General features: G+C 56.7%; 2 protein-coding genes across 5 annotated transcripts; both read left to right on the top strand.

Moving 5' to 3' along the window:
* The first annotated feature begins 265 nt into the window (after positions 1-265).
* Positions 266-15,278, top strand: SPIRE2 (spire type actin nucleation factor 2). Its single transcript, XM_026684879.2, is given in 16 exon segments — positions 266-680; positions 4,426-4,463; positions 4,925-5,296; positions 7,244-7,321; positions 7,831-7,995; positions 8,274-8,360; positions 8,824-8,905; positions 8,908-8,946; positions 9,425-9,594; positions 9,880-10,054; positions 10,486-10,619; positions 11,106-11,243; positions 11,329-11,396; positions 11,484-11,511; positions 11,611-11,726; positions 12,474-15,278. Coding segments are annotated over 16 exon segments (2,196 nt in total). The 5' UTR covers positions 266-379; the 3' UTR covers positions 12,679-15,278.
* Positions 15,279-16,337: 1,059 nt separating this feature from the next.
* On the top strand, positions 16,338-27,416 carry TCF25 (TCF25 ribosome quality control complex subunit). Of its 4 annotated transcripts, none has more exons than XM_087971345.1 (18): positions 16,338-16,793; positions 17,187-17,348; positions 18,024-18,098; positions 18,598-18,731; positions 19,420-19,485; positions 20,349-20,431; positions 21,173-21,303; positions 23,097-23,196; positions 23,289-23,382; positions 23,526-23,618; positions 23,817-23,922; positions 24,526-24,685; positions 24,975-25,062; positions 25,700-25,858; positions 26,089-26,179; positions 26,418-26,497; positions 26,647-26,719; positions 27,070-27,416. In XM_087971345.1, the coding sequence occupies exons 1-18, from the start codon at positions 16,584-16,586 to the stop codon at positions 27,232-27,234; spliced, it is 2,070 nt and encodes a 689-aa protein (XP_087827471.1). In that variant the 5' UTR covers positions 16,338-16,583; the 3' UTR covers positions 27,235-27,416. The 4 variants fall into 4 exon arrangements, with proteins under 4 accessions (XP_087827471.1, XP_087827473.1, XP_087827472.1 ...); XM_087971347.1 differs by having other exon boundaries at positions 16,473-16,793; positions 26,647-26,720; positions 27,089-27,416; XM_087971346.1 differs by having other exon boundaries at positions 16,473-16,793; positions 26,647-26,731; positions 27,100-27,416.
* Positions 27,417-27,893: the final 477 nt, after the last annotated feature.

The following is a 27,893-nucleotide window of genomic DNA, read 5'->3' as shown; positions in this document are numbered from 1 at the left end:
CAGGCTTACTCAGGAGCAGGTGCTTACCCATGATGCTTACTCCAGAGTAAGTCCGGATGGGAGTGCCAGGGGCAGGCTGCTTGGTGAGCGGCTAGCAGGGGCAGCGCCGCTTCTGTCCCGGAGGCTCTACCCGGCAGGGACCGCCCAGTTTCTTTCGCCATCCGCCCGGGGTGCGGGGCCGTCCGGAAACGGCCGGCGCGCTCCCCGAGGCCGGGTCTCGCTCCCTCCGGCGGGCGGTGCGAGAGGCGGCTGGCTCAGCCCTCCTCTCCTCCCCTCCCCAGGTCGTCCGCCGACGACGGCAGCAGGAGCAGCGAGGCCGCCGCCGCCGCCACCGCCGCGATGGAGCCCGGCGCCGGGAGCCGCTGATGGAGCCGGGGCCATGGCGCGCGCCGGAGCAGCAGGGACCGGGCCGGGGGCCGCGGCGGGCGGGGGCGGGGGCGGCGCGGCGGGGGAGCTGTCCCTGGAGGAGGTGCTGAAGGCCTACGAGCAGCCCGTCAACGAGGAGCAGGCGTGGGCCGTCTGCTTCCAGTGCTGCCGCGGGCTGCTCCAGCCCGACCCGCCGGCCGCCGAGGAAGGGCGGCGGCGCGGCTGGGGACCGGCCGGACGCCTCCGCGACACCGCCGATCTCCGCCTGCACAAGGACGGCGCCGTCTCCGCCCGCGGCGAGTTCGGCGAGGCCGGTGAGTGGGGAGGGGGCGCGCGGGCAAGGGGGCCCGGCATCGAGAGAGAGCCCGGGGAGCCGGCGGTCGGGGAAAGTCCGGCCTCGTCCGCGGAAGGACGCCGACGGGGCCGGCGCCGGGGCATCGCTCCTTGGGCTGAGCGGGTTCAGCCCCTCCCCCAGCGGGGTCCCCCACGCGGCCCCAAGCCAGAGGGTGGCCTGAATGCAGGGACCCCGAAATCCTGCTCCGACCGCAGGATGGTCTGGAGCACCTACGACGCTTTGCTCCTCTTTAGTGCTCCCCCACCCGCAGAATTCTCAACACGGGGCAGGAAATCGTCCCGGTCCGGGTCCTTCAGGCGCTCCAAAGCAATTCCAGGAGCAACTGCAGGGAGGCCGAAAGTCCCCAGCTAGGAAAGGACTACCAGGGGGGCTGATAGTTTCCCAGCAGGCGGGAAGCAGCCCGCGGATCTCTGGGTGGTGTGACATCCCAGCGGTGCAGATCAAGGAGCCCTTCCTTAATCCGTGTCTCGGATCTCTCGGGGAGCTTCCGGTTTTCCGGAAAGCCACCTTTTTCTTTCTCCTCAGCAATAGGTACATTTATCTGCCCCTTTGCCCCACTAAAGTGGGTGGGGTTTAGTTTGCCGTGAGTCATTTATATATTGTGTGAGAGCACAGAGGTCAGAAGAGGCTCTTTCATCTCCTTGCCACGTGTGTCTGATGTGTGTAATTACACCAACTGCCCGTGCCAAAGCAGAAGGTTCTTGGTGGCTGTCTGGGGGGCTGAAGCACCTGCAGTCTAGTAGGGCCTCAACCCTGAGGGCTTGCAAGAGACAAGAGGGGCCTTGAGGGGGGGGGTCTGCTCCAGAGGAGTAAAGCGCTATAATCCCAGAGGAAGAAGTGTGGACAGGTGGCAAGCCTGGGTCTTGGGTGGCATCCCAGAGGAGGAGGTGACCAAGCTTGGATACCCACAGCTGCATGGTCGGGCAGACAGTAGGTGAGGAGAGCCTGTGCCAAAGCCACATCCATGGTGGGGTCTTCCCAGCCTCCCTGAAAGGCAGCAGGGAAGCATCCTCAACAGCCATGGTCGTGCCTGGGGATCACCATCTTCTCTTAGGGCTTGGGACAGGAAGGAAGAACTGCTGAGAACATCCCACGGTGATTGATGAGGCCATAACATTACAGAGTGTTTTAATTGCAAAACTGTTCGGAGCACTTTTTAGAGGGGCAGGGGAGGGAGAAAAGCTGTACAGAAATGTGAAATGCCCAGGCAATCTACTTCGAGAAAGGGCCACCCGAGGGGTTGTGCCATCAATCAGCAGGACCCCTGCAGGCAGGCCGCCACATTCCATTGTCAGAAGAACAAGCACAGGTGGACATATGTCCTCCTCTTGATGGCATCAACTCAATGGGAGAGTTATGACTCTTGCCTGAACAGGCCTGGCTTTTCATAGAAGAGACTTCTGGGGCTGGAAGGGACCGTGGCGGCCTTCTAGTCCAACTCCCACCTCAGGCAGGAGGAGTCCAGAGTTTTCCGTTCATGCAGTCAAGGAACAAGTGTCTCTTCCTTCACTCGTGTATCCTCTTTCCTCTTCCACGACTGCTACCTGCTTTTCTTCCTGTCACTGAATTGGGTTTTGCTGCTTGCTTGCCTCCCTGATTCCTTCCTCTGGGGCTTAGTCCTAGTTTAGCCAGTCTAGTCCTGCCTCTGCCTCTCAGGGCCTCCCTGCTTTCATTCCCTGATTTCATTTCAGTTGAAGTTAAAAAGCAGCGAGATCCAGGAGAGTTCATGGCGGCTTGTCCCTGTTCTAAATTGCTTATGAACAGCTCAGAGTCAAAGGGAGTTGCAGGGACAGGCCCACAGCTGGGGTGGCAGAGAGGCCAGCAGCCTTGCTCCTTGGGCAGCTCTTCGCTTCTGCCCTGGCCCTGGCAGCTTTTGTTGTTGGGGAAGCTGCAGCTGCTTCTGATAATATTGACTTAGAAGCGCAGCCCGGCCTGCCATCAGAACTGGTCCGGCCAGTTCTCCACTCTACCAAAGCCCAGCTGATGAGTTATGGCCATGGCTGGTGTTGAGGGTCACTGACCTGGTGGCTTCCTGGCTGCACATTTGACTCATCCCAGCCCAGAACTCCCTGCCTGCAGGCAGCCTGGAGGGGAGGAGCCCAACGGCCTCAGTCTGAGGTTCCCCCAGCAGCAGCGAGGGGGGATTTTTGGCCTGTTCCAGGCAAGGCTGCTCCTGGATCCCCAGCCCGATATCAGGTGTATTCACGGATCAAAACACAGACGGCACATCAGCAGCGGTGGGCAAAGGCACTCAAGGGTTTTGCAAATACTGCTTCGTTGCTTGAGGCTTTTTTCTTAAATCTGCACAAAAATGTATCAATTTTCTCCAAAGATGTGTGCTTCTCTTTCAGTTTTGCTTAATGCATCCTTTTTGAAAAGCAAATTCTCCCAATTTAAGGCACATGTGCAGTTTGCACAGCTTTCCTCTTCAGATACTTTTTAGGTAAAGTGAATGGTAAGATTCCAGGAACCAGCCATGAAGAGGAAGTCCAGGGTGCAAAAGCCCCCTCCTGTCCCTGTGAAGGGCATTTCTCCCGGGTTCTCCCGAGCTGTGCAAGATCTTGCTGATGCCAGCTGCTTCCCATCTGAGGGCTGGGGAAACAAACCGAAAGGGGACTGCGCTGGAAGTGCCAAGTGTGCCACAACAGTTCAGCAGAGTCACCTTCCAGCGTGGGCAGCTTTAGGGTAGGGAGTCCCACTGCTTCCCATTGGCCTCCATGGCAGGAAGGAAGGAACCAGGACAGAGGCTGCCGCAGAAGAGTGGCCCACAAAGCTGCAAGAACTGCACTGCCCCCCCGCAGCCTTGGCTCTGTGTGATGCCAGGCAGTGGAAGGGGAGGTCTTGGCTCTGCTTACGGTGCTGCTGCATTAAGTGGTTCTCTGCTTTCTCCTAATGGCCTAATTCTCATTTTTCCTTTTCTTTCTTTTGCCAAACTTCATTTTATTGATCCCAGTTCGTGTAATTCTCTCTGGAGAAGGGTGACCCCTAGAATCTTCTTCCGTCTCCCAGCCCCAGAAACGAGACAGCAGTTAGAGAGAAGAGCTGGCTGGTTTCTTTGGAGAGAGAGGCGGCAAGAGAGGCCTCCATAGGCACAAACACATCTGTCCATTTTGCACTTTTGTGTCCCCAAAGAGAAAGCACAGCTGTGCAATGGGGCCATTGGGCGTCTTGTCATCTCCCTAGAGACGTTTGGGACTTTAAATGGATGATTGATTGGGAAATGGCAGGAAATGGGGGTTCGCACTGGCCGTGTGTACATGCGTGTCCTAAGATGGCTTCCAGGCTCGCCTTAAATGCGCCAGGAAAGTTGCTTTTACAAGTTCTGTTTTTAGAAATCCTTTAAGACAAGGAGATTTTCTTTTTTAGTATTTGCCACAATCTGACTGTTCTTTTCTTCTTCCATTTGTAAATTCTGGCCGTCTGCATTTTTCCATTCCGCTCTGAGCTCCCATCGCCCCCACCCCCAATATTTTACACTTGTGGACAAACCACCCAAAGTAGACTCTACCCACTTGGCATCTCTGCCCTCTTGTCAAAAGAAGAGACATCAGTGTGGAACCTGCTTGGTTCTGGCTGGGCTCTCAGGTATAGGATGGGCTCAGACGTGTAGGTGGGTACATAAATCTGCCCGGAGTTGGCAGAGCCTGGAGCTCTCGGTCTCTCTGGGACTGGCATCTTCTAACAGTGTCACCTTCCCTTTGCAGAGCTTCCACTGACCTTGGCCCCTGCAGCAGAAGCCCAGGTAGGTGGCCGATGGAAAGCTCACCTTCTCTTCTTGCAGGCGTTGGGAACTGGGCAAATCTGCTCACTGCTCAACAGTCTCTTAAAAAGCTAATTATTGAACCTTCCTCGTGTCACTTTCACTAGCAAAGCATTGGCAAGTATGGGAAACTTCAGCTTGCGCAGGTCAGGTGGCCTATTTTGCCACCTTCCCAAAGCTGCCAAGGTCTGAGCACCCTGGCACCTCCTGGCTTCAGCGCAGCTACTTGGCATTGCTGGTGTGCCCACCCATCCTCCGAAGACACCACACTGGCAGTTCCTCCCTGGCACTGATCTCTGGGAAGAGGGTCTAAGTTTGCCCTGGGCAGATGTAGATGGGAGAGTTGTTTCATCAGCACGCAAAAAACAAAAACACCAGGGTATCAACCAAGCCGTGTCTTTCACTCTTCTGCCACTCTGCCGCTTCTCTTTCCTCCCCTGCAGATGGTGCAGTCCCTGGGCTTTGTCATCTACCGAGCCCTCGACTGGGGCCTGGAGGAGAACGAGGAACGTGAGCTCAGCCCTGAACTGGAGCGGCTGATCGACCTGATGACCAACGGCGACTCTGAGGACGGCGGCAATGGCGGCAGCAGCACCGCAGACGAAGGCTACAGTGGGCAGGAGGAAGAGGAGGAGGCGGTGGCCAAGGGGACCCTGAGCGCCGTCCGCACGTTCAGCCAAGTGATGCGGCTCTGTGCTGCCCGCCTCTCCCAGCCACAGGAGGCTCACGCCCACTACCAGGCGGTGTGCCGGGCACTGTTCCTCGAGACGGTGGAGCTGAAGGCTTTTCTGGCCAAGATCCGAGACACCAAGGAAGTGAGTGGGGCTTCCTGGGTTGTGAGCCTTCTGCAGATGCCAATCCTGAAATGCTGCCCTCGGGGGGGGTGGGCAAGTGGGCATTAGGATCCCTGAGCCTCTGTTGGCGGCTGCCTCCCAGGCCATCTGGGAAGACGCCCTTTGGAGGCGGGGAGGATGGTCCAACCTTGCGTCTCTCGGTGGCTGCCCAGAAGCTACCCAATTCCCCTGGAAAGGGAGACCCTCGGCACCCCTACAGCAGCTGCCCAGCTGTCAGAAAGGCTCTTTTGTGTCCCAGATAGTTGCTTGGGTGAGGCCCATGTGCCAGGCTACTCGGCTTCTGGAGATAACTGCAAATTGGAGTCATCTTATTTAGCGGCACTTACTTAGCCCTCCCGGTCCCACAGGACTCTGGACGGAGTAGCCAGGAAGGGATATAAAATAACCCAGAGGGCTAAAAGAGTTGGCCGAGGACTGGGGGGAGGAATGCTGTCTTTCGCTGGGTACCAACGAGCAGAGGGAAGAGGCTGCCCATGCCTCTTGGGGGACAGCATTTCAGAAAAAGGGGGTGTCACAGAGGAGGCCCATCTCGGCTCCTTCCTCTTGCTGGGAAGAATTCTCCATCACACACACACACACACACACACACACACACGGAATTAGATCCAGATGGGCAGATCCAGTCCCTTGGATTCTTTGGCCTGGGGGGTCTGCTGCCAGCGCCAGGGAGGTGGGCAGCTCTTGACCTGCCTTCTCTGCTGGCTGCTGCCCAGCTGAGCCATGGCAATGTGCCATTCAGGATCTGTGGGTGCTGCAGGAACTCCACCTTCCTGTGGCAACTGAGCAGCAACATGCCCCGTCCTGGTGAGCCCCCGGCCCTCTTGTTCCTGCCCTCTCACCTGTAACGCAGCTGGGGAGGGGTTTGCTGTCTCCCTGCAGTTCTCGCCTCTAGAACCGTGCCCCCCCCCATCAGGGTCCTCCCCTGCACAGCTGGTGCAACTAAGAGCCAGGAGTGGGGAGGGGAGGCACCAGCCCATTTCTTTGCCAGGATGTCTCCGTGGCTCAGAGGAGGCTCAGAGGAGGCCCTTCCTATTCTTTCAGAGAGAGACCTCTTGGGATGGAGGTGGGCTGGGCTGCGCCTGAGGAAGCTGCCCCCTTGGTGGGCTTGGGCTTTGCATCTCTTGGGAGGAACCCTGAGTAGCTAATGAGAGCTGATAATTAGGGACTCTCCAGCCCAGCCCTCTCCAGGGGAAAGCGCTGTTTTCCTGTGGAAAAGAGTTCAAGGAGAAGTCATTTCCACACACACCCCTCCTGAAACAGTCACTCGGGGAACAAATTCTACCCCAAAACCTCGTCGTGGAAGTGAGAAAGGCTGAGGGACAGAGAGGGAGGCAGAAATTAGAGACGGGGTGTAGCACAGGCGCCCTCAGCTTCACTTCTCTTTGCAAGGAGACCCTGAAGGGAGCTCCAGAAGGGCGTCAGCCAGACACGTCCTGGTGAGGAATGGAATCCATCCACACAGACCTTTCCTGGCTTGAACTGGAAGACCAGCAGGCAGGGATTCAAGGGTGCAGCTACACTAAGCAACTAGAAGCTGTTCAGGGAGGGAAGATGAGGGTCGGTCCACCTGCCCCCACCTTCTCGGGGCATCCTGGGGGCTGAGAGCCACACGTGTTTTGATGGCTGTGGGTGGTTCTTCAAAGAAGCTGCTCTGCTTCTCATCCCTGGGATGGAGTATTACAACTCCCAGTCAGGCTCCCACTTGGGAGGAGTTGTGCCCCGCCTCCCCCAACCGTGCCAAAGTTGGCTCTTGTCCCAGTCCCTTGTTTGCCCAGAAGATCCAGCGGCCCAGAGTAGCCTTTGGGTGCCCCGTCCCTGGCCTTGGGGGGCTGCCCTTTCAAGTCCCTCCCAGACCAATCGATAACTTAGATGACAGGCTAACCTGTCTCTGGCTCTTGGGATGTGCAGATGCTGGTCAAGCTGAAGGACGAGGAGCTGAGGGACCGATCGGCAGCAGAGCTGGACAACCTGAAGAACACGGACTGGGTACGGAGCGGGCTGGGAAAAGGAGACTTTGATGAAGTTCCCCGGAATCTCTCTGGGTGGGGCTGAGTATAAATATTCTGGATAGAGGACTACTTCCCCTCAAGAAGCAAGGAGAATGGAGGGGAATCCTCTCCCCTCGCTGCTCGAGGCGCGCCTGACGTGAACTTTACGCTCAATAACTGTATTTTCCCCCCTCAAATACACGCATGCAGTCCCAGGTTCTCCCCACACACCCGTTTGCCAAAAAGGGCCAGGCGAGGTTGAGTAATGCCACGCCCTCGTGGCTGCGGTTTGGCCTTGAAAACAGTCTCCCCGGGCCGCCCATAGCCCGACCTTCCCAGCAGGTGGGAGAAACCGTCCGCTTTGTCCCAGGGCCGAGGCACTGCTTGCCCCGGAGGAAGCTCGGAAGGGGGCTTGGCTTCTCAGAGCAGGAGCCCCCAGCACCTCTCCTGGCTCAAGCCGTTTGGGGGAAACGGGTCCCGGTGGCATTGTTGGTTTGTGGCTTGCAGGCTCGGCTCTGGGTCCAGCTCATGCGAGAACTGCGGAACGGCGTGAAGCTGAAGAAGGTCCAGCAGAAACAGTTTGACCCTTTGCCCACCGAATATCAGCTGACGCCCTTTGAGATGCTGATGCAGGACATCCGAGCCCGCAACTATAAGCTCCGCAAGGTCATGGTGAGAGGAACAGAGGCTGCCCCCTCCTGCTCTGGGGCCACCAGGCAACCTCTGTGCAGCTCGGCCACCCTCTGGGGTCGTCCTGCTTGCGTGGGCCTGGGGCCTGGGGCAGAGAGGGAGGTTTCACTGAAAGGGGGGCGCCTAGCAACTCTTCCCCCTGAACCTTATAGAAGTCGCCCCAAAGGCAGACAAGATGGACAGCAGCAGACCTTGCCCCCTGGAGGCTCCTGGAGAACAGGAGCAGCTGTGGCTAATTCTTCTGTATGGCTCCCCGCCAGGTGGACGGAGACATCCTGCCCAGGGTGAAGAAGGACGCCCACGAACTCATTTTGGATTTCATAAGATCCCGTCCGCCTCTGAGACAGGTCAGCCCAGGTTCTGCTTTGCTGGGGTGGGGGCGGAAAGGGCCTTCAGTCTCGGACTTTGGGGGCTGCACCAACAATCGCCTTCATTGCTTTTGCCACTTCTAATATTCCATCGTTGATTTGAGATGGTCACTTGCCCAATAGGAAATTATTTTGGGAGGGGAAGCTGCCGGGGCTGCTTCCTGGATTGGACGAGGGCTGTTCTAGCCAGGCAGAGCAGCGGCATTTGCAACCTCAAGGGCGGCAGCCGGCCAGGGTGCTTTGCTCTGCTTCCCAACAAGTGAACGGGATGAATGGCGCAGTCCAGTATACCTGCTGGCTTGGTTTGCCGTCGCTCGGCAACCTCTTGGAAGCGGCAGATTAGGGACCGATTTTGGAGGCCTTGAGGTGCCCTTTCAGCCCCGGAGTTGGAAGAGCAGCCGCCAGTGGAACGTGGCTCTCTGGCTTCCCCACCCTACTGCAGGCCTCAGAGCGCAGGCTGCGCCCCCCGCCCCAGCAGCTGAGGAGCCTCCATGAGAAGATCTTGGAGGAGATCAAGCAGGAACGGAGCTCCGGCCGGTGGAATTGCAGCACCAGGACCAGAGAGGTGGGTCTGTCCTTAAAAAGAAAAAAGAAAAGAAGAAGGGGGGGGGCGGGAGGTCCTGGAAGAAGATCCCTCTTCTCCCTGCTGGGATGAGGCAGCCAAGGCAGGAGGGAACCCGCTGGGTCTCGGGGGAAACGCCCCAATCTCGGTCTAGTCCCGCAGGCACCTCAAGACGCTCCAGACGGAGGGTAGAGCTGGGACTCTTGCCTATCATTCCCCCTCAGCAATGGAAAGAGGGGGAGCCTGGAGCGACTCGGGGCTCTCTTGGAGGGAAGGCAGTTCGGGTGTCCCGACCTTCAGCCCTGCAGCTTTCACCCGCGTTGACATTTGGATGGGCGCCATGAAGTCCGGTGCCAGGCTGGGGGAAGCTGGCCTATGCTAAAGGCCACTTGTTAGAAGGGAGGCCAGGCTGGCATTTCCCCCGGGCCCAGCCCAGAAGAGAGCTGCTGCCACACCGTGCCCTCTCCTCTTGTCCTGCCAGGGTTTGGTTCCTTGCCCTGCCTGGTGAATGCCTGCTCCGGCGACATGAAATCGACCTCTTGCATCAACCTCTCCGTTTCAGAGTCCGGTGCCCCACCTCCGCGCCAGAGGCCCAGGGTCCTGCTGAAGGCACCCACGCTGGCAGAGATGGAGGAGATGTTTGTTTCGGAAGTAAGAGCCGGCCCTCAGAGCTCCTCGGCCTGCAGAAATGGGCACAGGCCACAAACGGACCTGGCAGCCCAGTCCCGCGGGCCTCCTCCCCTTCTCCTTCCTTTGCCCCAAACCTCCTGCTCTGGCAACCTCTGCCACCCACTAGGGCCACTGGCACCATGCTGCGCAAGGCCCCCTGCGTGTGCGTGCCCCAGCTCCAGTGCTCCTTCTCCTGCTGTGCCTGGGGGAGCGGGGTGGGCAGTGCCGGCATTTCCGCAGCCAGGCTGAGGGTTCCCTTTCCTGCAGGAAGACGACTCTCCCTGCTCGGAGGTGGCTCAGCAGCCGGGCCCCCTGATGCCCCTGAAGCGGGACCGCTCTTTCTCCGAACAAGACTTGGCCCATTTTCGGGATGAAAGGGAGAGCAGCGAGCCTCACCTGGAGTACTTACGGTCCAACCTGTCGGACTCGAGGCCTCGCTCAGGTACCGTGCCCTCTGCAGGGGCCAGCATGGAAAACATGGGCCAAGGGAAGCCCTTTTAGGACCTAGCCCCACTTTGGGACTCCATTCGCTGTGCCTGCCCCGCTTTCCCAGCCTTGCAGCCCAACTGTCTGAGGACCACTGCGGATCCAGTGAGAAAGAGCTTCGGAAGATGGAGCAAGACGGGGGGGCAGACTTTTGACTAGCTCAGCCTGGGGGTGAGTGGGTTCCTCTCCTGCACACAGCAGCTGGGAGGGCCTCGGGGGCTGCTGGAGCTTCCGTTGGTGAACCCTGGCTGGGTGTGGCTGCTATTGATTTTCTGGTTTGCCTCTTGCTTCAGCTACACACCCCTTGCGTTTTCATGGGAAGCAGGAGGGCCTGTTCTCCCTGCTGGGCGGATACTGACTTGCCTGTTCCCTTCTGTCCTCCTTCAGGTTCGGTTCCGGCTCGCTACCACCCTCGGGTCGGTTCCTGCCCCCGTAAACAAGACATCCTCGGTTCTGTGGAGGAGAATTTGGAGGCTAGCTCTGTTCCGATCACAGACGCCAGTTTGAAGTATTTGTGGCTGGTAAGCATCTTCGGGGGTGGGGTCTTTCACACACGCTCTGCGGCACGACCTCCGGTGCGTGAGGCTGCCCCAAGTCAAGTCCTTGTCCCAGGAAGGAAGGAAGGGAGTCAGGAAATGGCCTCAACACGGAAGAACTTCAGTGGGAGGATGGCAAGGCCAATGGCTCCAACTTCACCGTCTTTCGTGTGGAACGTCTTCCTTGGGGCAATTGGACGTTTTACTATTGGGGGCCAATTCTGCGTGGCTCTCTGTGCTTTGTTTCTCCCCCAAACGGGAGCCAGCCTTTCTCCGCATCTCATGAGGTAGGGAATAGCCAGCCTTCCCTGGCAGTTGAAACCCGACCACCTAAGGAGGAGGGGGGTGTCTTGGTAAGGGCTGGTGGTTTCTCCTGGAGTCCTAACTGCAGTAGACCCTGGACTGCCCACCCTGCCTGGGCAGCTGGCCTGGCTGAGGGCCGTTCTGATTCCCACACCCTGCCCCCCACAGCAGGAGTTCAGCCACCCCGTAGAAAGCCTGGCGCTGACGGTGGAGGAAATGATCAACGTGCGCCGAGTGCTGGTGAAGGCAGAGATGGAGAAGTTTCTTCAGAGCAAGGAGCTCTACGCCAGCCTGAAGAAAGGGAAGGTGAGGCCGAGGGGCTCCGGGGGCTGCAGCGGGGAGGGGGTGCTCCCCGGGTGAGCCGTTGTTGATGGCCTCTCCTCTGGCTCAGAGCTGCTGCTGCTGCCGAACCAAGTTTGCGCTCTTCTCCTGGCCCCCAACCTGCCTCTTCTGCAAGAGGTGAGTAAGCAAGCGCCCGGCTGGGGGGGAGGCCGTGGGAGGAATGGGGCTCCCGGCTGAGCCTTTGCCTTCCTCTGTTGCTTTTAGGTCTGTCTGCGGTTCCTGCAGCCTGAAGGTAAGCGCTTTCCGAGGCCAAGTCCCTGGGGAAGCCTTCTGGGGAGCTGGGTGGAGCAGCCCAGCCCTCCGCTGAGTCCCTCCTGCTTGGCCCTTCTAGATCAAGATGCCCTCGAAGAAGCTCGCCCACATCCCTGTCTACGCCCTGGGCTTCGAGACGCTGCACGGCTCTCTGGGGGCCAAGGCCCCCCCAGCCCGCCGGCAGGAGACTTTCCAGTAGGTCCTTTGCCTTCTTCCTGTCTCCTCCTCCGCTGTTTAGGGTGTGCAGATCAGAGCAAGAGAGTCCCACAGCTGAGATTGGCAGATTGGGGCTTTTTCTGCTCCAGACAGGATGAGAGGTCAGCTAGCAGAATGTCAAACCAATCAAGTCGACTGAAGGGGAATTCTGGGGGCTGCAGTCCCAGCACAGGGTTACGGGAGGCGCTTGCAGGCACAGGGGCTCAACTCTCGGCAGTCTGAACCCCAGCCAGATAGGTCCGCAAACTACAATCCTTGCATTTGCCCAGACATATCAAGACGCTAACCAACGATAGTTTTAATGTGGCCTCAGCTGAAGATCTGCCCCCATTCTCCTTTTCATTCACGGATAAGAGATTATTTGGCTTGAGAGATGGAAGGGATCCAAAGTCCATGAACGGCCACCTGGCTCATGGGTGTAGCGCTTGCAACCCCTTCAAGTCGCTGAAGGATTGAGAGGGCCAGGGATGGTAGCTTAACAACTGTGCGACGCGTAACCCTGATCTCCTTCAAGATTCAGACCTAACAGTAAGGCAGGACATTCTAAAGCATGGCTTAAGGCTATCCCCTCATGCAAGCTATGTATCTCAGGGTGCTTGTCAGCAGGTTACCCAAGGTGCTTCCTGATACTGGAGCCACAGACCTTTGAACCAAGCCAAGCCTGTCAGCTGAGGTTGCTCTGGCCCTGGGGGCCCCAGTCAAGAACACCCCGTGTTTGCCTTCCAGCTCCCTGCAGGGCACCCACTGGCGCAGCGTGGAGGAAGAGTTCCCCTGCATCTATGCCCACGGGTCGGTGCTCAAGGACGTTTGCCGCGACTGCTCTGGCTTCGTCACAGATGTTGTCAGCTCCAGCCGCAAAAGCATGGACATTCTCAACACCAAGCCGGGCAGGAGCCGCAAAACCCAGTCCCTGTACATCTCGTCCAGCTAGAGGTGCCTGAGACGTCCCCTCAACGCTCCCCCCTCTCCAGCTCCGGCATCCAACCTTCGAAGGCCAGGCAGCCACGACTCTCTGGCAGAGGAAATGCAACCCTGGAGGGTCTGCTGGCTCCCACCTTCCTTATCCAGCCCAACCCATTTTCCAAGGACATCTGCCTGCTGCTTATGTACACACACACACACACACACACACACGCACGGCCTTGTAGATACTCTCTATTTATACAGCAGAGAAGTTGCTTTAGCTGGCCAGCATGGCAACCGCCTTCGTTGGCAAACGAGAACTTTGCTGAAACCACCCTAGCCTGCAGGTCAGCAAGAGGGAGCCTGGGCACCAGGGGTCCAGCTGCGCCGGTGGGCAGTAGGGCCGCCTGCCAGGCAAGGCCAGCTTCTTCCCTGCTGCTTTCCCCACAGGGCCTCCTTGGGAGACGCTCTGCACCCCTCGCTGATGCCGCTGAAGGAAAGGTCCGTCCAGCCTTGGGCTTTCTTGCCAAGTGGGCTCTCTCACAGCCAGGTGTGCCTGCTGCTGAACGCACCTTCCGGAGCTGCCGGCTGCTCCCTCTCTTTTCTGTGGCTCTGGCTTGCCGTCTTTCTCTAGGAACGAGGCGGGGCTCCTGCTGAGACTATGAAAAAGGGCGATATTTTCCTCTCCTCCTCCCTCTACAGATTCAGGAGTGTGACTTATTTGTACAGCCAATAATAAAATACCTAATTTTGCAATAATTTAGAGAGAGAGAGAGAGCACCTGTTCCCGGCTGCATAGGGAGGGAGGACAGCCGACTGCATGGAGGGTGCCAGGATCTTTGTGGAGGTGGCGTGGACTGTCCGGGTGTCTGTATAGGAAGAAGTCCTGGTTCCTGCATAAATGGGGCCATATTTACACATTGCACTAAGCTGTGTAAACTCTGTAAACCGCAAACTAAACTGGCCACTTGGGTAGCGGCTTAGCATGTGGTGGATACTTTACAGCTTATTTAACACCCCAACGTGGTTGTCCAGCATGAACTTGCCGAGAAGGTTGGTTTCTGCCCTCTTTCCACTGACTTGAAATAAAGACTAGAAGCCTGGAGGGGGCCCCTCTGTCAAAGACCCCTCCCCCTGGGAGTGGAGCCAGTTCCAGTTGGAGCCACCACCTCTGCCAGGCCAAATCCCAGCATCTTGGGGAAGGCTGGGCCCATGCCAGGGAGTGGGGGGTTCTGCAGCGGCTGGAGAAGGAGCAGCCACACTTAGGGCAGCTGCAGGCGGGCCTGCTTAACCTGACTTAGTGGCTCTTTCTGGAAACCTGCCAGAAGAATTTAAAGATTGGTAAGGATCCCAAACGCTGTACTGGCATGATGCAAGGGCGGGCGGGGGGAGGCATAATCCACCATTAGGGAAAAGACCCACCCTCTTCCCTCCAGGTATTTATTCCACCTCCCTCTGAATCCCTCTCTCCTGCCTCATGTGCTGCCCACTTTATCCAACCCTGCCTTCAGTATTCACGGAAGCTCACTTTGGTCCGAGAGGACAAGCGAGACTCCGCAACCTCCATCCCTCCTTTTTGCGCTTCCCAGCTGCACAAGAGTAAGATCCGAGTCCTGCTCTTCCTTCGGTGACTTATGCAATCCTGACAGGGCCTTTGCTGCAGGAAAGCCTATGCCACGGCCCCTCGGCCATGGATGGTCTTGGAGCACAACAAAGAGCGCCTCAATGTCACTCTGTTCAGGCCTTAGGCTCTTCTGCTTATTTTCTCAAAGGAGAGAGACTCGGCAGTGCCCTTTGGGTTTTGCCAGGAGCCTACAAACCTGTTTCTGCATGCCACCGTCCCCTCCCTTGCTCCCCGGTCACCTGTTTTGGAAGAAGTCTCCATCTTGTGCCCGTTTTGTGCCTAGCATCACAGGCCTCAACTAAGTTGAGAGCCACTCTGGTCTCGTTAAGGTGCTGATCTAGAATCCGGGATCTGAGTTCTTCATGCCTTAGTCATGGAAGTCAGCCCAACCCACCTCACAGGGTTGTGATGAAAAGGGGAGGTAGGAGTATTAAGTTCTGTTCGCTGCCTTGCGTTATATATAAAAAAGATGGACTAGAAATCTAGCAATTCAGCATGCCAAACTTTGCAAACCACACATGCCTATGGCTACCATGGCATGGGGTACTTCATGCCAGAAATGCACACCTGCGCACAGCTGGTGCACAAATAACTTGCATATAACCTATCAGTGGCTATATGCAGTGTACATAGACGATACTCCAGAAGTTGGTCAGAATTAAGAACGTGGTTAGAAAGCAAAGTTCAAATGTGGAAGGGAGGTTTTGGAAGAAGTTTGTAGATCAGACGTTTGTAGACCGAGAGGGAGGTTTCAAGAACAGAAGAGGAAGGTCAGGACTTTGCTGGCGTTTTAGGGGTCCCCTCTCCTCTTGTTCTCTGGGCCAATCTGCTTGCTTGACATTCATGGCCGCATTGATCCACTCACTCTTCTTTGCAGTAATTACTTGCTGTGTCAAAGCGGGCTTCCCCTCCCCTCATCAGTCCTGCGTGCACTCGTCCTCCTCTGCCAATGTTTTATATGAAGCGTGTACTTTAAAAGAAATGTAAATAAAATTTAAAGTGAAGCAGACCTAGTAATGTTCTTCTGTAAATCCTGCTCCTCCTGAGGCAGTAACAATTTCTCTGGGGAATTTGAGGCTGATGAAAATGCTTCCTAAAACTCCAAATGGAAGAGCTTGTCGGTATCTGTTTAGGGAAGAGCTCCAGTTTTTGCCCTCTGCCCACTTTTTTTACTCTCCCAGCACAGATACGATGTAGGCGGTTAATCCAAAGAGATGGTTAAAGGAGCTTTGGAAGGTGTGCTTGCTTATTCCAGGGCTCCCCAGTTTGGCATTCCAGAGATCAGGAATCACACAGAGCCTTTGATCTGTGACAGCTCTTATTCTCTTTCCAGAAGAACAATGGGCAGAAGTTTCTCAACTTGAATAGATCCACAAGGATTGTTTAATAGGACTGCAACAAAATTATTTCCTAAATTCTACTGTTATAAAGAAGGGTTGGAGATGTTTGGGAGTATTGAAGTTCTGGTTTATTAAGTTCTTAGTGGAGAGTTACACAGCAGCCTGAAATCTGCCAACTCGACTCTTGAATATAAGATTATGTAGAATATTATTTAATTCAGCCTTATTTATTCCAGTTCCACCCATCTCACATATAAGAGGCTTACCAAAAGCTACATATAACACCTAAAAATGCAATTTAAAAACAAATAAATAATATAAAACCATCATGAGAGGCCTAAAAGCCACGGCTGAGATAACCACACCCACCAAAATAGAACAGCCACTTAACGGGTCCTCCTACCGCGCGCCTGGGATCCTCAAGCCCACCGGCAAAAGCCAGCCGAGTCAGGACCGAGCTGATCCCCAGGAGGATGTTCCACGGTGGGGCTGGCCGGGCCCACTGCACGACCCCACCGCCGCCTAAGGCCTGGTGGGCGGGATCCAAGTGCTTAGGCACGAAAGCCGGCTGGGCGACTCTGGTGGGTCCCCCTCTTGCAGCCAGACCCACCTCACAGGGTTGTTGTTGGGGGCACCTTCCTCGCCTGTTAACCGACGGAGTCACTGAGAGCAGCCGGGGCGGGACCCGCTCTTCAAGGGGGGAAGAGCTGCCTTCAGGCTTACGGTCAAAGGGAAGGAAGCGCCTGCCCGCAGCCATCCCCTTCGCCCGCTCCGGACGGCCAGGCGCGGCTCCGGCGGCGACACCCTCGCTCCACGAGCCACAGCCGGCCGGGCACGACGAGCCGCGCATGCGTGAGCAGCGCAGCGGAAGTGCGACGGGCCGGTGCCTAGACGGGCCCCAGCTCTCCTTCGGGTTGTCCCAACAGCTTCCGGACCGACGGCGTTCCCGGAGCGGCTGCTGCGGGGGCGATGTCTCACCGGGCTCTGCGGCGGCTGCGGGGCGAGTGGCGCGGCCAGGGGCTGCTAGGCGAGGAGCCGGAGGCGCGAGGCAGCGACGAGGACGAGGACGAGGAGGTCGCGGGGGACCAGCTGCCGCCCCTGTGCGGCGGCGGGAGGCGGCGGCGGCGGCGGGGCCCGCGGAGGGAGCCCTTGGAGCGGGTGGCGAACCCCTTTGAGCTGGTGAGGCACTGCCCCGGCCGGAGACCCTCAGCAGCCGGGCGGCGTCCCCCCGGTCTTCCCAGCAGGGCTTATACGATCCGAAGGGCGAGAACCGCCCCCGGAGAGGCTGGCTTGGCCCCGGAATCGCGCCTGTCCCCAGGCCGGGGGGGCTCTGTAGAGTGTTTGAAGCCTCCCGGTGCCTTTCAAGGGGTTGGGTAGCAGCTTCAGCCCATTGCGGGTGTCTCCCCACCTGCTGGTGGAAAAGAAACGGCGCTCTTGTGTGCTCTCTGATCCTGCTACTGGCCTCCCTTCTTAAGGGGTTCTTCTTTGTAACGTTAAGAGAGAGAAAGCAAAACCAAATGATGGTTATGCCATATACTTGCTTGTGGACTGGGAAACTTTTAACCTGTGCAGATAAACACCGAAGGACTGGATGAGGACCTGGTATCTAAAGAGGAGACTGATGACTCCCGATTGCAGGAAGGAGGCAACCCTACAACTGAAGAGGCTGAACCTGAACTGCCGGAGAGTGACAAGAGGGGGGAGGGGGGAGAGGTGGAACAGCTGGACCAAATGGCAAGTATAATGTAGAAAACAATGGTGCCCATTTTTGTTTAAAACTAATTTTATATCATCAACAAAAAACAAAGCAACGTAGAACAGGTTATGAAAACCAACTTTGGAAAACAACAGCTTCATGACAATAAAAGTAACAAACTGCAATCAGTAATTTGGCAAATGTAACACCTTTGCTTTGGGGGCCAGATTGGTAGCCAGGTGCAATTCAAGATGCTGTTTGTCACCATTAAAGTCCTTTGTGGTTTGGTTATCTGAAGGATTGTCTATTCCCAGTTGTTTATACCCATCTGGTCCAGTCTGGCAGGATGGGTAAACTCCTGGTCCTGCCGGCTAAGGAATGGTGGGGAGCAGGAGGCCTGCCTTTTCTTCCATAGTGCCTCCTGAGTTTACAATAGCCCCAACCCCAATAGCCTTTCAAAGGGTCTTGCTGTGCCCCTGGGTCTGGGGTCCTGGGTGTGTGAAGGGCTCTATTTCTGCTGTGTTGACCCTGATGGATTATAATATTGTTTGGCTACTATTTGTATTTTTATCTGCTGGCACATCTTTTGTGAGTATAGCTCCTAAAAGAAACTTAGACATTTTCTTGGGTTAGATAACTTGTTTGAGATTCATACTTTTCATGTCATGCTTCATTATATTCATCTTTCAACCTTTTATTTTTATTTTTAAAAGTCTACTGCAAACAACAAATCACGAAAGAAAAAGAAGAAAAGAAAGAATAAGAAGAATCCTTCAGGCGAGGCTCTGGTAAATCGAATTAGATTTGGGGATTAAGCACTTGTATGGAAGTGCTGAATGAATTAAACCAGTTGAGGCATGTGAAAAAAGTCATGGTTATTTCCTTTGCTGCCAGGAATTTGAGACTTCATGTGGGATTAAAACATTAAAATATGATGCTTCCCTTACAAAATTGTAACTACAGCTCTACAGAATCTTGACTAGTCACTAGAAAGAGCTTGCAGTTCAAGGAACAAAGATGGCTAAAAGCTGTGCAAGACCAGAATCCAAGGGATGAAAGGGGCCCTGGAGGCCTTCGACCCCCCTCTGGGGCAGATTCTCAGACAATCCTGGAGAAATAAATGGCCGTCCTATGTTCAGTGATGGGGCCTCTATGATTGCAGAAGGTGTTGATTGTATTAAAGGACCACTATGAGGCTGCCTGCGAGAGAGCATTAAGACTTCCCATTACATGGATTTTATCTGAGAAGGGAGAAGCCCTTTTGCTCATGTTGTTGCTTTTCAACAGTTCCTTGGAGATGATGACCAGGTGGAAAATATTGAAAGCATTTTGCTGAGCATTGAGAGTTCCAGTGGGCCCCCATGCCAGAGCCAGAGCAGGCTGGCGACCGATAATCGGCCTCTCCTTTACATCGAACACAGGTAAGAGACCAAATGTCCGTCAGTGGTGGGAGAGCCCTGTAGATAAACGATCGATTTTAGGTTATACATCAGTGCTGAGGCTCTAGACAGCTTAAATTAAGGGAGAGTTCAAGAGGAACAGCTGATAGATGATATTTTCTTATATTTGCTATCAAACCTATGAGATGCCCCTTGCACATAGGAACTTCTTAAAGTGGCTCTGTGAGAAAACATTTAAAGGAAGCTGAATTGAGCCTGAGTGGTGATAAGGAAAAGAATCAGTCCGGAATCTGTGGCCTGGTAAACTAAATTTCCTCTATTCTCCGGCTATATCTCAGAGACAGTATGGCTGGCACGCTGACCTACCAGGAAGAATGAATACTAATGCGATCCAGGCGGCTTTATCTTAACATATTCCAACATCGGGCTGTAATTTCTGCTGTGTTTACCTTTTTCCTCTGCCTTGTCTTTGCAATGTAGGGGGCCAAGGGGGTAGAAGCTCTGGTTCTGCTTTTGCTCATGGCCGTCCAGCACAGGACAAAACTTGGCTGAGAAGCCAGTAAACAATTGTTGCTTACATGCAAATAAAAGCACATTGTATCTCGATGGCTTTAAGTGAGAAAGATTTTGGACGCCACAGTGTGTTCTCTGCATCAGATAGGATGTAGGCATTAAATGACAGGCAAGATTTGTGTTCCCAACTTTCCAGGAGCCTGAATCCAGAGATGGAGCTGAAGAGATACTTCGGAGCCCGGGCGGTTCTGGGAGATCAGAGGTGAGATCCAGTGTTGTGAGATAGAAACCTCCGGTTTGTGTGGGAAAGCAAAACACCTGGCCACACCAGTCACAATCTGGGGAAACATTGTGGTGAGAAGGCCTTTCCTAGACTCTGCCTGGGGCTAGGATTCCCCCACCCTGCCTGGGAGTCTTTGCGGGCGGAAGGAAGGGAAATGGTAGATTCTAGGTCCATAAGCCTCCTCCAGGGACGGATCAGTTTGGGACCTCTCTGAGCCCTCCCAGGACCATGGTCCTTCTGGGTGGAGAGTTTTGACTGGCCCTCCAGGAGGGGCTTTGATCCATTCTTGGGCCACCCTTTACCACTGCAGGCGGCTGACTGCTTGTCCCGAGGAAGGGCCGGCACACAGCCCTGCCCCAGGAGGCAGGCGCCCCGCTATGGGTTCCCCGGGGTTTTGCTGGGGAGAAGTCAGTTGGTCCCAGTTCCTTTGATGGACCCAGACAGAGACTTGAATCTGCCTTTCTCACAGGCGTTGCGTGCATGTGAGGACAAGCACATGCCTTGACGTTAGATGTGGTTATTCCCTCTTCTGCTGCGTCTGTTTAATCTTTGCGCTCATCGGGAGGTGGGGTTGTAACGATGCTCACTTCACCACTGGAGAACAGAGGCAGTTGCATTTTCCCAGTAAGGAAGCCCACATTCTCTCATTCCGAAACAAGGCCCTGCTTATTTTAACGACCGATGATCGCCTGGAGGGGGTGGAGAGGGCAGGATACATCAATAGGGCTTTGAACACAACCGTACCACCCATGTGGGCTTTGTTGCAGCTGCTTGGCAACCAGAACATAGACAGAGGCTCCGATGTATGAATTCACGCCTTAAAGTGTGCTCCTCCTTTCCAGGCCAAGGCAGAGGCAGCGCCAGTATGTACGCAGCACATGGTTGACAGCACCCAAGGACACCTGGCCCCGTCATAGCAAAACAGGTGAGAGGCCTCCCCAAAGCCTCTCCCCCCAGAGACGCCTCGGCTGACTTTGGGACGGGGAAAAGGCTCCTGTCTATTCTGATGGCATGTTGGGCACTGAGTGGCGGAGCTGAGCAGCAGGCAAATATATTGTGGCTGCGTTACAAGCCATCAACTTCTCTTCCGATGCCAGTGAAAGGAGAGGCCTGGTAGGGCACCAGTTGTTGTCTCACAACTTCCTTACCTGCCCGCCTTCTGGGCTCTTCATACTGATCTTCTCCAACTTTGCACAGGAGAATTCCAGATTTGTTTTAAGGCTGAAGAAAGGAAGAGGGCTTGCTTTACCCTGAAACAATAGGTGGAAACGTTCACATCACCGCCCAGATTCCTCTAGCTTGGAGGTGTCCATGCCTTGCGTGATGAGAACTCCCAGGCTTGGGAACCTGGGTAAGGGCTGCAGTGGAACTTCCGGCCTGGAACTTTGTGCATTTGGAGTGAGGGGAATCAAGGCCATCCAACTCGAAGCGGGGTGAAAAAAATCCAAGCTTAGCAGAGTTTAGCTTCCCTCCAAACGATAGGCCAGCGTTTCTCAGCCGTGGCCACTTTAAGACATGTAGAGTGTCTTCTCCGTTCTGGCTGGAGAATCCTGGGACTTGAAGTCCACGTACCTTAAAGTAGCCAAGGTTGAGAAACTGAGACAGACGCTTCACTAGCTTCTGGATTATCATTCCACTGAGGCTGACCCCCCATAAATCTCTCCAGGTATATCCATGGTGCTTTTAGAAACAAGGCATGGGGAGCAACACTTTGCCTTTGAGCACAACCGGGAGTACCAGCTGGTGCAGTTCAAATTCTTGGATGCCGTGGAGTCGATGGACCCAAACAATCTTGTGGTAAGTTTTCCATCAGGGCCGCCCAAAGTCACGAATTCAGCTGCAGGAATTTGTTCCATCCCAGCTTTGACTTCTGGACTTGCCCAGGATTTTGTATTGTCCAGCCATGCCCAGCTGATGCCCCCTCCAAAGGTCCATTCCCCTTGGGCCGCCCCTCTAGGCTGTAGGTATCGACTGACCCCCTTGGGCCGCAGCTGCGTCCAGCCCACTCTGCATGGAGACCACCCGCAGAGTGCCAAAGCCCCTCAGCCACACAAAGGTCCCTTGATTCTGATTTCGAGGAGAGGCAAGAGCCAGAACGCTCTGAGCTGCGTCCTCTGAGAGAGCGTTATACTTAAGAGGGATGTGGCCTTCTGGCTAAACCTTCCTCCCGGGGCGTGCCTGTGCCTGTGATTCTAACCAGTGTGGAGTTATGTTGTGTCCTTATAAAAGGATCTTGAAGCCTGGTTCTGCCTGCTATGGTGGTTCTTTTTTTTATTGTGGGGGCTTTGGATGCCGAAACGGTTTTCCTCCTGCTGTTCCTGTCGCTTCCGAGCGCCATCTCCCCATTCGGGGCATCCCTGTGCACCCCTGTGACGGGCACCTGGCCCCTCCCTCTGAAAAGGCCGGACCTCTGCTGATGCCCAGAGCAGAGCAGAGTCACCGCTTGCGTAGGGCAGAGAAGAGGCTCCCCTGGTCCTCATGCATTTGCAGCCTCCCCCCACCCCTCCTGCCTGGGCTTCCAAGCACCGAAGAGAGACAAAGGCTGCAGACGGGGCTGAAGGGAGTCCAGCGCAGCGAGAGCTAAGCCAACACTTGGGCTATATTTAAACCTTGCCATCTTTGAGGAAAGGAGCGTCTCTCGTTGCCCCAGGGCCTCAGAGAACAGGCTCTGCTTTGAGACTTCTATGGAACCGGTCCAGCTGGGTTAACTGGTGAACAGTTTGATGGTAAATACAAAGTGTGGAAAGGCCAAACTTGTTCTTAGCCTAATATTAGCCAGATAATCAAGACATTGAGTTTGGAGTGCTCCCCGCTTCCTTCCTTCCTCCCAGCCAGGATAAATATGTCTCTTTGAAATTGGAGGGCTGGGGAGATAAAAGGCCTTTTGTCCAGGAATGACTCCTGACTCTTCCCCCCGCTTCACTTGCTCCCCAAGGGGGAATTCAAGGGGGAATTCAGCACAGTTGAGGAACCTTTGGGTTCTCTGACAAACAGGAATGTAAGTTCTTGGAAAACGGGAAGGAGCGTGGCTGCCTTTATACAACAGCTGCTTTTCAGCCACAGTCCGTTGAGGCAATGAGCTGGCTTTTCCTGGATCAACGATAGGTGACGCACAGGAAGCTGTACACAGGGTGCTTTGCATAACTGATGGCAGCAGCGAAAAACACCATCTCAGTGGCAAGTGGACACGAGGTGCCACTGAAAATCAGTCCCGTGTCTGAATGGTGAATATTTGACTTCTGAAGAATGGTTCCTATTTCATTAAATTTACTGAATGTGGACGTCGTAAATCTGAGCCTGGAGCGGAGGTTGCAGCAAGAGAAGGGAAGAGGAAGAGAGGGAAGGTGGCTCTGAAGCCCAAGGGAATAGCCCAGGTGGCCTGATGGGGGGGGGGGCAGGTAGGGGCCAGGGATGCAGGCAAGCAACCGGTTTCCCCTCCTTCTGGAGCCTGTTGAATTTGGGAGCCCTCCCCAGTGCTGCTTTGGGCTCGGTGGGTGGTGCGACGGGGCCCGTTTTTCCCCATTCCCTCCCAGCAACCCCCCCCCCGGTTAGCTTCTTTGCCCTTCTCTGCTCTTCGGCTTTGTTCTCAGCTGCTGCTCCAGATGAATCCTTACCACGTGGACTCACTCCTGCAGCTCAGCGACGTGTGCCGGATGCAGGAAGACCACGAGATGGCCAGAGACCTGATTGGTGAGAACCGGGCAAGGGTGGCCCATGGAAAGAGAGGGTTTGGGGTGCGGGGTCGGGAGGAACGGCCCTGGGCCACCGTGCCTCTTTTGCAGAGAGAGCCCTCTACACCCTGGAGTGCGCCTTCCACCCCGTCTTCAGCCTCACCAGCGGCACCTGCAGGCTGGACTACCGCCACCCGGAGAACAGGTGGGTGCCCACCCTGGGGACTTGGAGGGAGGCGTCTGCTTCTTGACCGGTGACCGCTGGGTGCCAGGGCCCCCTTGAGGCCCTGCTGGATCCCCCCTCCTGTGCCTGGAATCACGCCCCTTCCCTTCCGCCTTCCGTCGCAGAGCCTTCCAGCTGGCCCTCTTCAAGCACCTGCTCTTCCTGGAGAGGAGGGGCTGTCCCCGGACTGCCCTGGAGGTCTGCAAACTCCTCTTGAGGTGAGGGCTGCCGGGGGGGGGGGGCCCTCTTCCGGTTCCCCCAAACCAGGTGGAGAAGGGCTAGTGGCCTGCGGGGGAGGGGTTGCTGTTCCCAGGGATGCCAGCTGGTCCTCCCTCTGCCAAAGGCCAGCGAAGCTTCCCTTGGGACAGCGGACCTGAAAGTCGTGTTCCCTTTATCTGCCCCCCTCCCCCGGAAAGCCTCGATCCGGAGAATGACCCGCTCTGCATGCTGCTCCTGGTGGATTTGCTGTCGCTGCGAGCAAGGGAGTACACCTTCCTCACACGCCTGTTCCAGGAATGGGAGGTGAGCAGAGCCCTCAAAGGAGTGGGGCAGTGCCCCCCCTTGCCCCCCCTTGATCCCCTTTCGGCCATCTGATGCCCTCGGGCGCCCCTCTCTTCTTCTGCCCTGCTTCCTGTCAGTTGTCCCTTTAATTAGAGAGCTTCAAAACAATGAAGCCAGAAAAGGCTGGAACAGCTCCGGTGCCTCTCCGGTTTCTAACCCTGCCAGGTCACTTTAACGCCAGCCTGCCCTCTTTGGAAATGTTCCGGGGGGGGGAGGCAAGAAGCTCCAGCCACGTGGGGGCTCCCAGGTCTGCCTGGACAGGATCCGAGCTGCTCCCCCAGCAGCGGTGGCCCCCCTGCAGAGTCCCTGGGAGATGGGAACTGCTGCTGTCCTCCTGCTGCCCCTTCAAGACAGCCGCTGCTGCCCTCCTTCTGGGGGTTCGCCAGGCAGGCGCTTGGAGGCTTCCCCGGTGTTTGGGGGGGCTTTCCTGAAGACCCACGTCCTGCTTCCAGCCCCCCACCCACCCACCCACTTCTTCTCCGTCTCTCTTCTACAACGCTGGAGTTGCCTCTGCAAACAGGTCACACCTGTGTCTCCTCTTCCCCACCTCCCCCCCAATCTTAGGGTCATCGGAATCTGAGCCAGCTCCCCAATTTTGCCTTCTCCGTCCCTCTGGCTTATTTCCTTCTGAGCCAGCAGGACGAGCTCTCAGAAGCAGAGCAAAGCCGAGCCCGGGAGCAAGCGGACGGCCTCATCCAGCAGGCCCTGATCATGTTCCCCAGTGGTGAGTGAGACCCCGAGGCCCGGCCAGCCCAGCTCACGGGCAGTGGAGAGGAAGAGGGGCCCCTGGGGGGGGGAGGGGAGACAAGGGGGGGAGTTGCAATTAGGGAAAGCTGCCAAATGTCACATCTTAGACATGAGCAAAGGTCAATCCCTCTTTACACACAAACACACACACACCCTGAACCAAGGGACTGGGGCAGCCTCTTCCTCCCCCCAACCTTGGAGAAGGAGGCCTGAGCTCTTTTGCCCTCCAAGGAAGGCCCTGACTCTCCCCTCCCCCCCACTTCCAGCCCTGATGCCCCTCCTGGACCGGTGCAGCGTGCAGCCTGACCCCGTGGTGGCCTCCCATCCCTTCTTTGGACTGGAAGCCCAGCTGAGGTAAAGGGGAGGGTGGCCCTTTGCAGGACCACAGGGGTGTCTGTGTCGGGGGGCGATGGGGGGCAGGAGCTCCCGAGTGGGGGTGGCCACAAAGCCATTTAAGCCAGAGGTGGAGAAGGAGAGGGGGATCAATGAAATCTTGCCGGTGGGGCAGGCGGAAAGCAAAAGCGGCTCCTAATATCTGCAGCAAATTTAGGCAACTTCCTTGACGGTCGCTGAGGATGACGGTGGTGAGGTTGGGGGTTCAAGACGGTGGAACCTCCTCCTCCCAGGGGAGGGATTCAAATTTTGTAACAACCGGTTCTGTGGGCGTGGCCAGATGGGTGTGGGCGTGGCTTCTCTTTTTGCAGCAAGCCCCCCTCGTATTTTTGGGCCTCCTGGGCCTCAGGGAAGCCTCCTTGGGGGGGCGTTTTTGCTCCCAGAAGGCTTCCGTGGGGCCCTGGAAGGAAAAAAATGGAGCCTGGAGCAGACGCACGGAGCCCCCGCCTCCCCCCTTGGCCTCGAGAGGAATCTGCAAGGGAATCGCCTGAAAAGCAGAGTGGAAAGGTTCCAGGAACGGCTGCCCCAAAGCATCTCATCCCCCAGACCCCAGGATGCGACTGGCGGCTTCCTTAAAGGCCCCCTCCCCCCGCCCCAGTGTGCCTGCAGCGCTCAGCCAGCTGGTCTCCCTCTACCTGGGGAGGAGCCACGCCCTCTGGAAGGATCCCGCCGTCATGGCCTGGCTGGAGACCAACGTCCACCAGGTGCTGCGGGTGGTGGATGCCAAGGAGCCCGTCCTGGAGGAGGCAGAACAAAAGTGAGTTGGGCGATGGCCGCTGCCTCCCCCGCCCCCTGCTCAGTGCGTGCAGCGCTGCCCCTTCCCCCGCCCTCGGCTGCGTTCGTGACCCACGGCCGGCGCAGAAAAAGGGTGGAGAACTCCGGGGTGTTTTGCTTCTGTGTCCCTGGGAGAGCAAGCGGTGGGTGAGAGGAAGCCGTTGGCATCCTCCCTCCCTCCCTCTCTCTCTCTTCCGCTCTCTGTCTCTGTAGGCGAAAGGCAAGATACCAAAACGCGCCCCGGAACGTCTACCGCCACGTGATCCTCTCGGAGATCAGGGAAGCCACGGCCGCCTTGCCTCCGGTGAGGGACCCAGGGCTGCAACTGCTCCTCCTCTGGCCTGTCTCTCTCTCTTCCCTGGAAGCCGGCCACCCCGTCCGCGTGGCTGGCGTGGCTGGCTCCCCTTTGGTCTTCCCCTTCGCACCGTAAGCCCAAAGTCTCCCTCGGGGGCGGAAGAGATGCTTCATTCAGCCACTCAGCAGCCGAGGGCTGGACAATGGTGGCCACGTTGACCGCTGACCTCTTCTCTTCCTCTCTCAAGGAAGTGACCGCCCAGCCCATCATGGGGTTCGACCCTCTGCCACCCCTGGACTCGATGGCTTCCTACTCGAGGCCCGAAAGGTATTTCCCCACTCTCGGCCGTGTGGTGCGTGTGGCCGTCCCAGCCAGCCTGAGCTGAAGCCGAGAGGCTCCCCGAGGCCCCCAGGGAAGAGCCCCCCTCCTCCCCCCCCCCCAGCCACTCAGGCACCTGCACCCTCTTGTCTTCCCAGGGCGGCTCATCCAGCCAACGAAAGCACTTTATCCCTCTTCTTTCGCTCCCTGCTGCCAAACTTCAACCTGCAGGTAAGGGGCCCTGTTTGAGGCGGCGGCAGGTGTGTCCAGAGCATGGCTGCGGGGGGCGGGGGGGGGCAGGGTGTGGGGTGAAGGGCAGCAAAGGCGGGGAGGTCGGGATGGGTCTAGAGCAGCTGCGGTGCTCTGGCCGGGTATTTGGGCCAGGGGTTGGGTGAGCCATGCCGCCTGGGGGTTCCTTTCTGGGCCCAGATGGTCTGCTCTGGTTCTGCTTCTGGTCCCCCGTGGGATGAGCGGCCACGGAAGCCACTTGGATAAGCCCAAGGCAGCCATCGGGGGCGGGGAGAGGGGCTTCCGGAGGACTGACCTGCCTGGGTGTCTCCCTCTCCTCTGCCCCATCCCAGGGGGACATTCGCGCCGGAGGAGAAGCCGAGCCGGGTGCCGGGCAGAACCTCAACCAGGGAGTGAACCGGCTGATGGCGGCCATGCGGGACATGCTGGCCAACATCCAGTTCCAAGAACCCCCCCAAGATGACAACCCCGAGGGCGATGGGGGAGACTGGGACTGAATCCTGGCGCCCCTCCCTCCCCCCCCCACACACACAATAAGCAGGTAGAAGCACCTGGAGCAGCCTCTGTTCTTCACCTCTGCACGCACCTCTCCGTCTTCCCCATCAGGAAGGGGGCACTAGCACGGGACAGCATTTTGGAAGGGAAACTTCACTTTTTAATTAATAAAAGTTAGGAAAATGTTTTTTTTTTTTTAAAATACTCTTGACGCAACTATGGTTGAACCTCTCAGTCTTGATATTTGGCAGAGACCCTTTGCGAGAGGGAGGGAGGGAGGGCTGGGCTCCTCGGCATGCTGTGGTTCTGCACTGGGGGGGGGGGTGTCCTGGAAGAGCCCCTCCCCCTTTTTTTCAAATGCTTGAGATCTGTTCAGCCTCCAGTGTGGCCCCACAATATGTACGCAGGCATGTTTCCATCCTTCACACACACACACACACACACACACACACACGCATACATCAGGCGCCCATCTGCAGCGTTGTTTATAAACCGGGCAGCCCAGACAGCCTGCGACGCGGGGAAGGCAGCTGCCAGGATAGGAAGGTGGCAGCTGCTCCTGAGCTGGGCACAGGCCCATTTCCTGGAGCTCCCGGGCCAGCGCAACCCACGGACCCCGGGGGCTCTGCTTAACTTGCCTGCCCCTCTGACGGCCAAGCCA

This window comes from Notechis scutatus, chromosome 9, assembly GCF_049901735.1.
Source record: "Notechis scutatus isolate UNSWTSFEM ecotype Mainland chromosome 9, rNotScu1.2, whole genome shotgun sequence".
Classification (NCBI taxonomy): domain Eukaryota; kingdom Metazoa; phylum Chordata; class Lepidosauria; order Squamata; family Elapidae; genus Notechis; species Notechis scutatus.
The sequence above is the reverse complement of the archived record's forward strand: the minus strand, read 5'-3'. Positions and strand labels throughout refer to the sequence as shown.

Bases quoted from the DNA above. Each gene is read 5' to 3' on its own strand.
- TCF25 (XM_087971345.1), top strand. From the start codon at position 16,584: ATGTCTCACCGGGCTCTGCGGCGGCTGCGGGGCGAGTGGCGCGGCCAG. The intron at 21,304-23,096 runs GTAAGTTTTCCA...CTTTGTTCTCAG, and splicing joins TGGACCCAAACAATCTTGTG to CTGCTGCTCCAGATGAATCC. The intron at 26,498-26,646 runs GTATTTCCCCAC...TTGTCTTCCCAG, and splicing joins TCCTACTCGAGGCCCGAAAG to GGCGGCTCATCCAGCCAACG.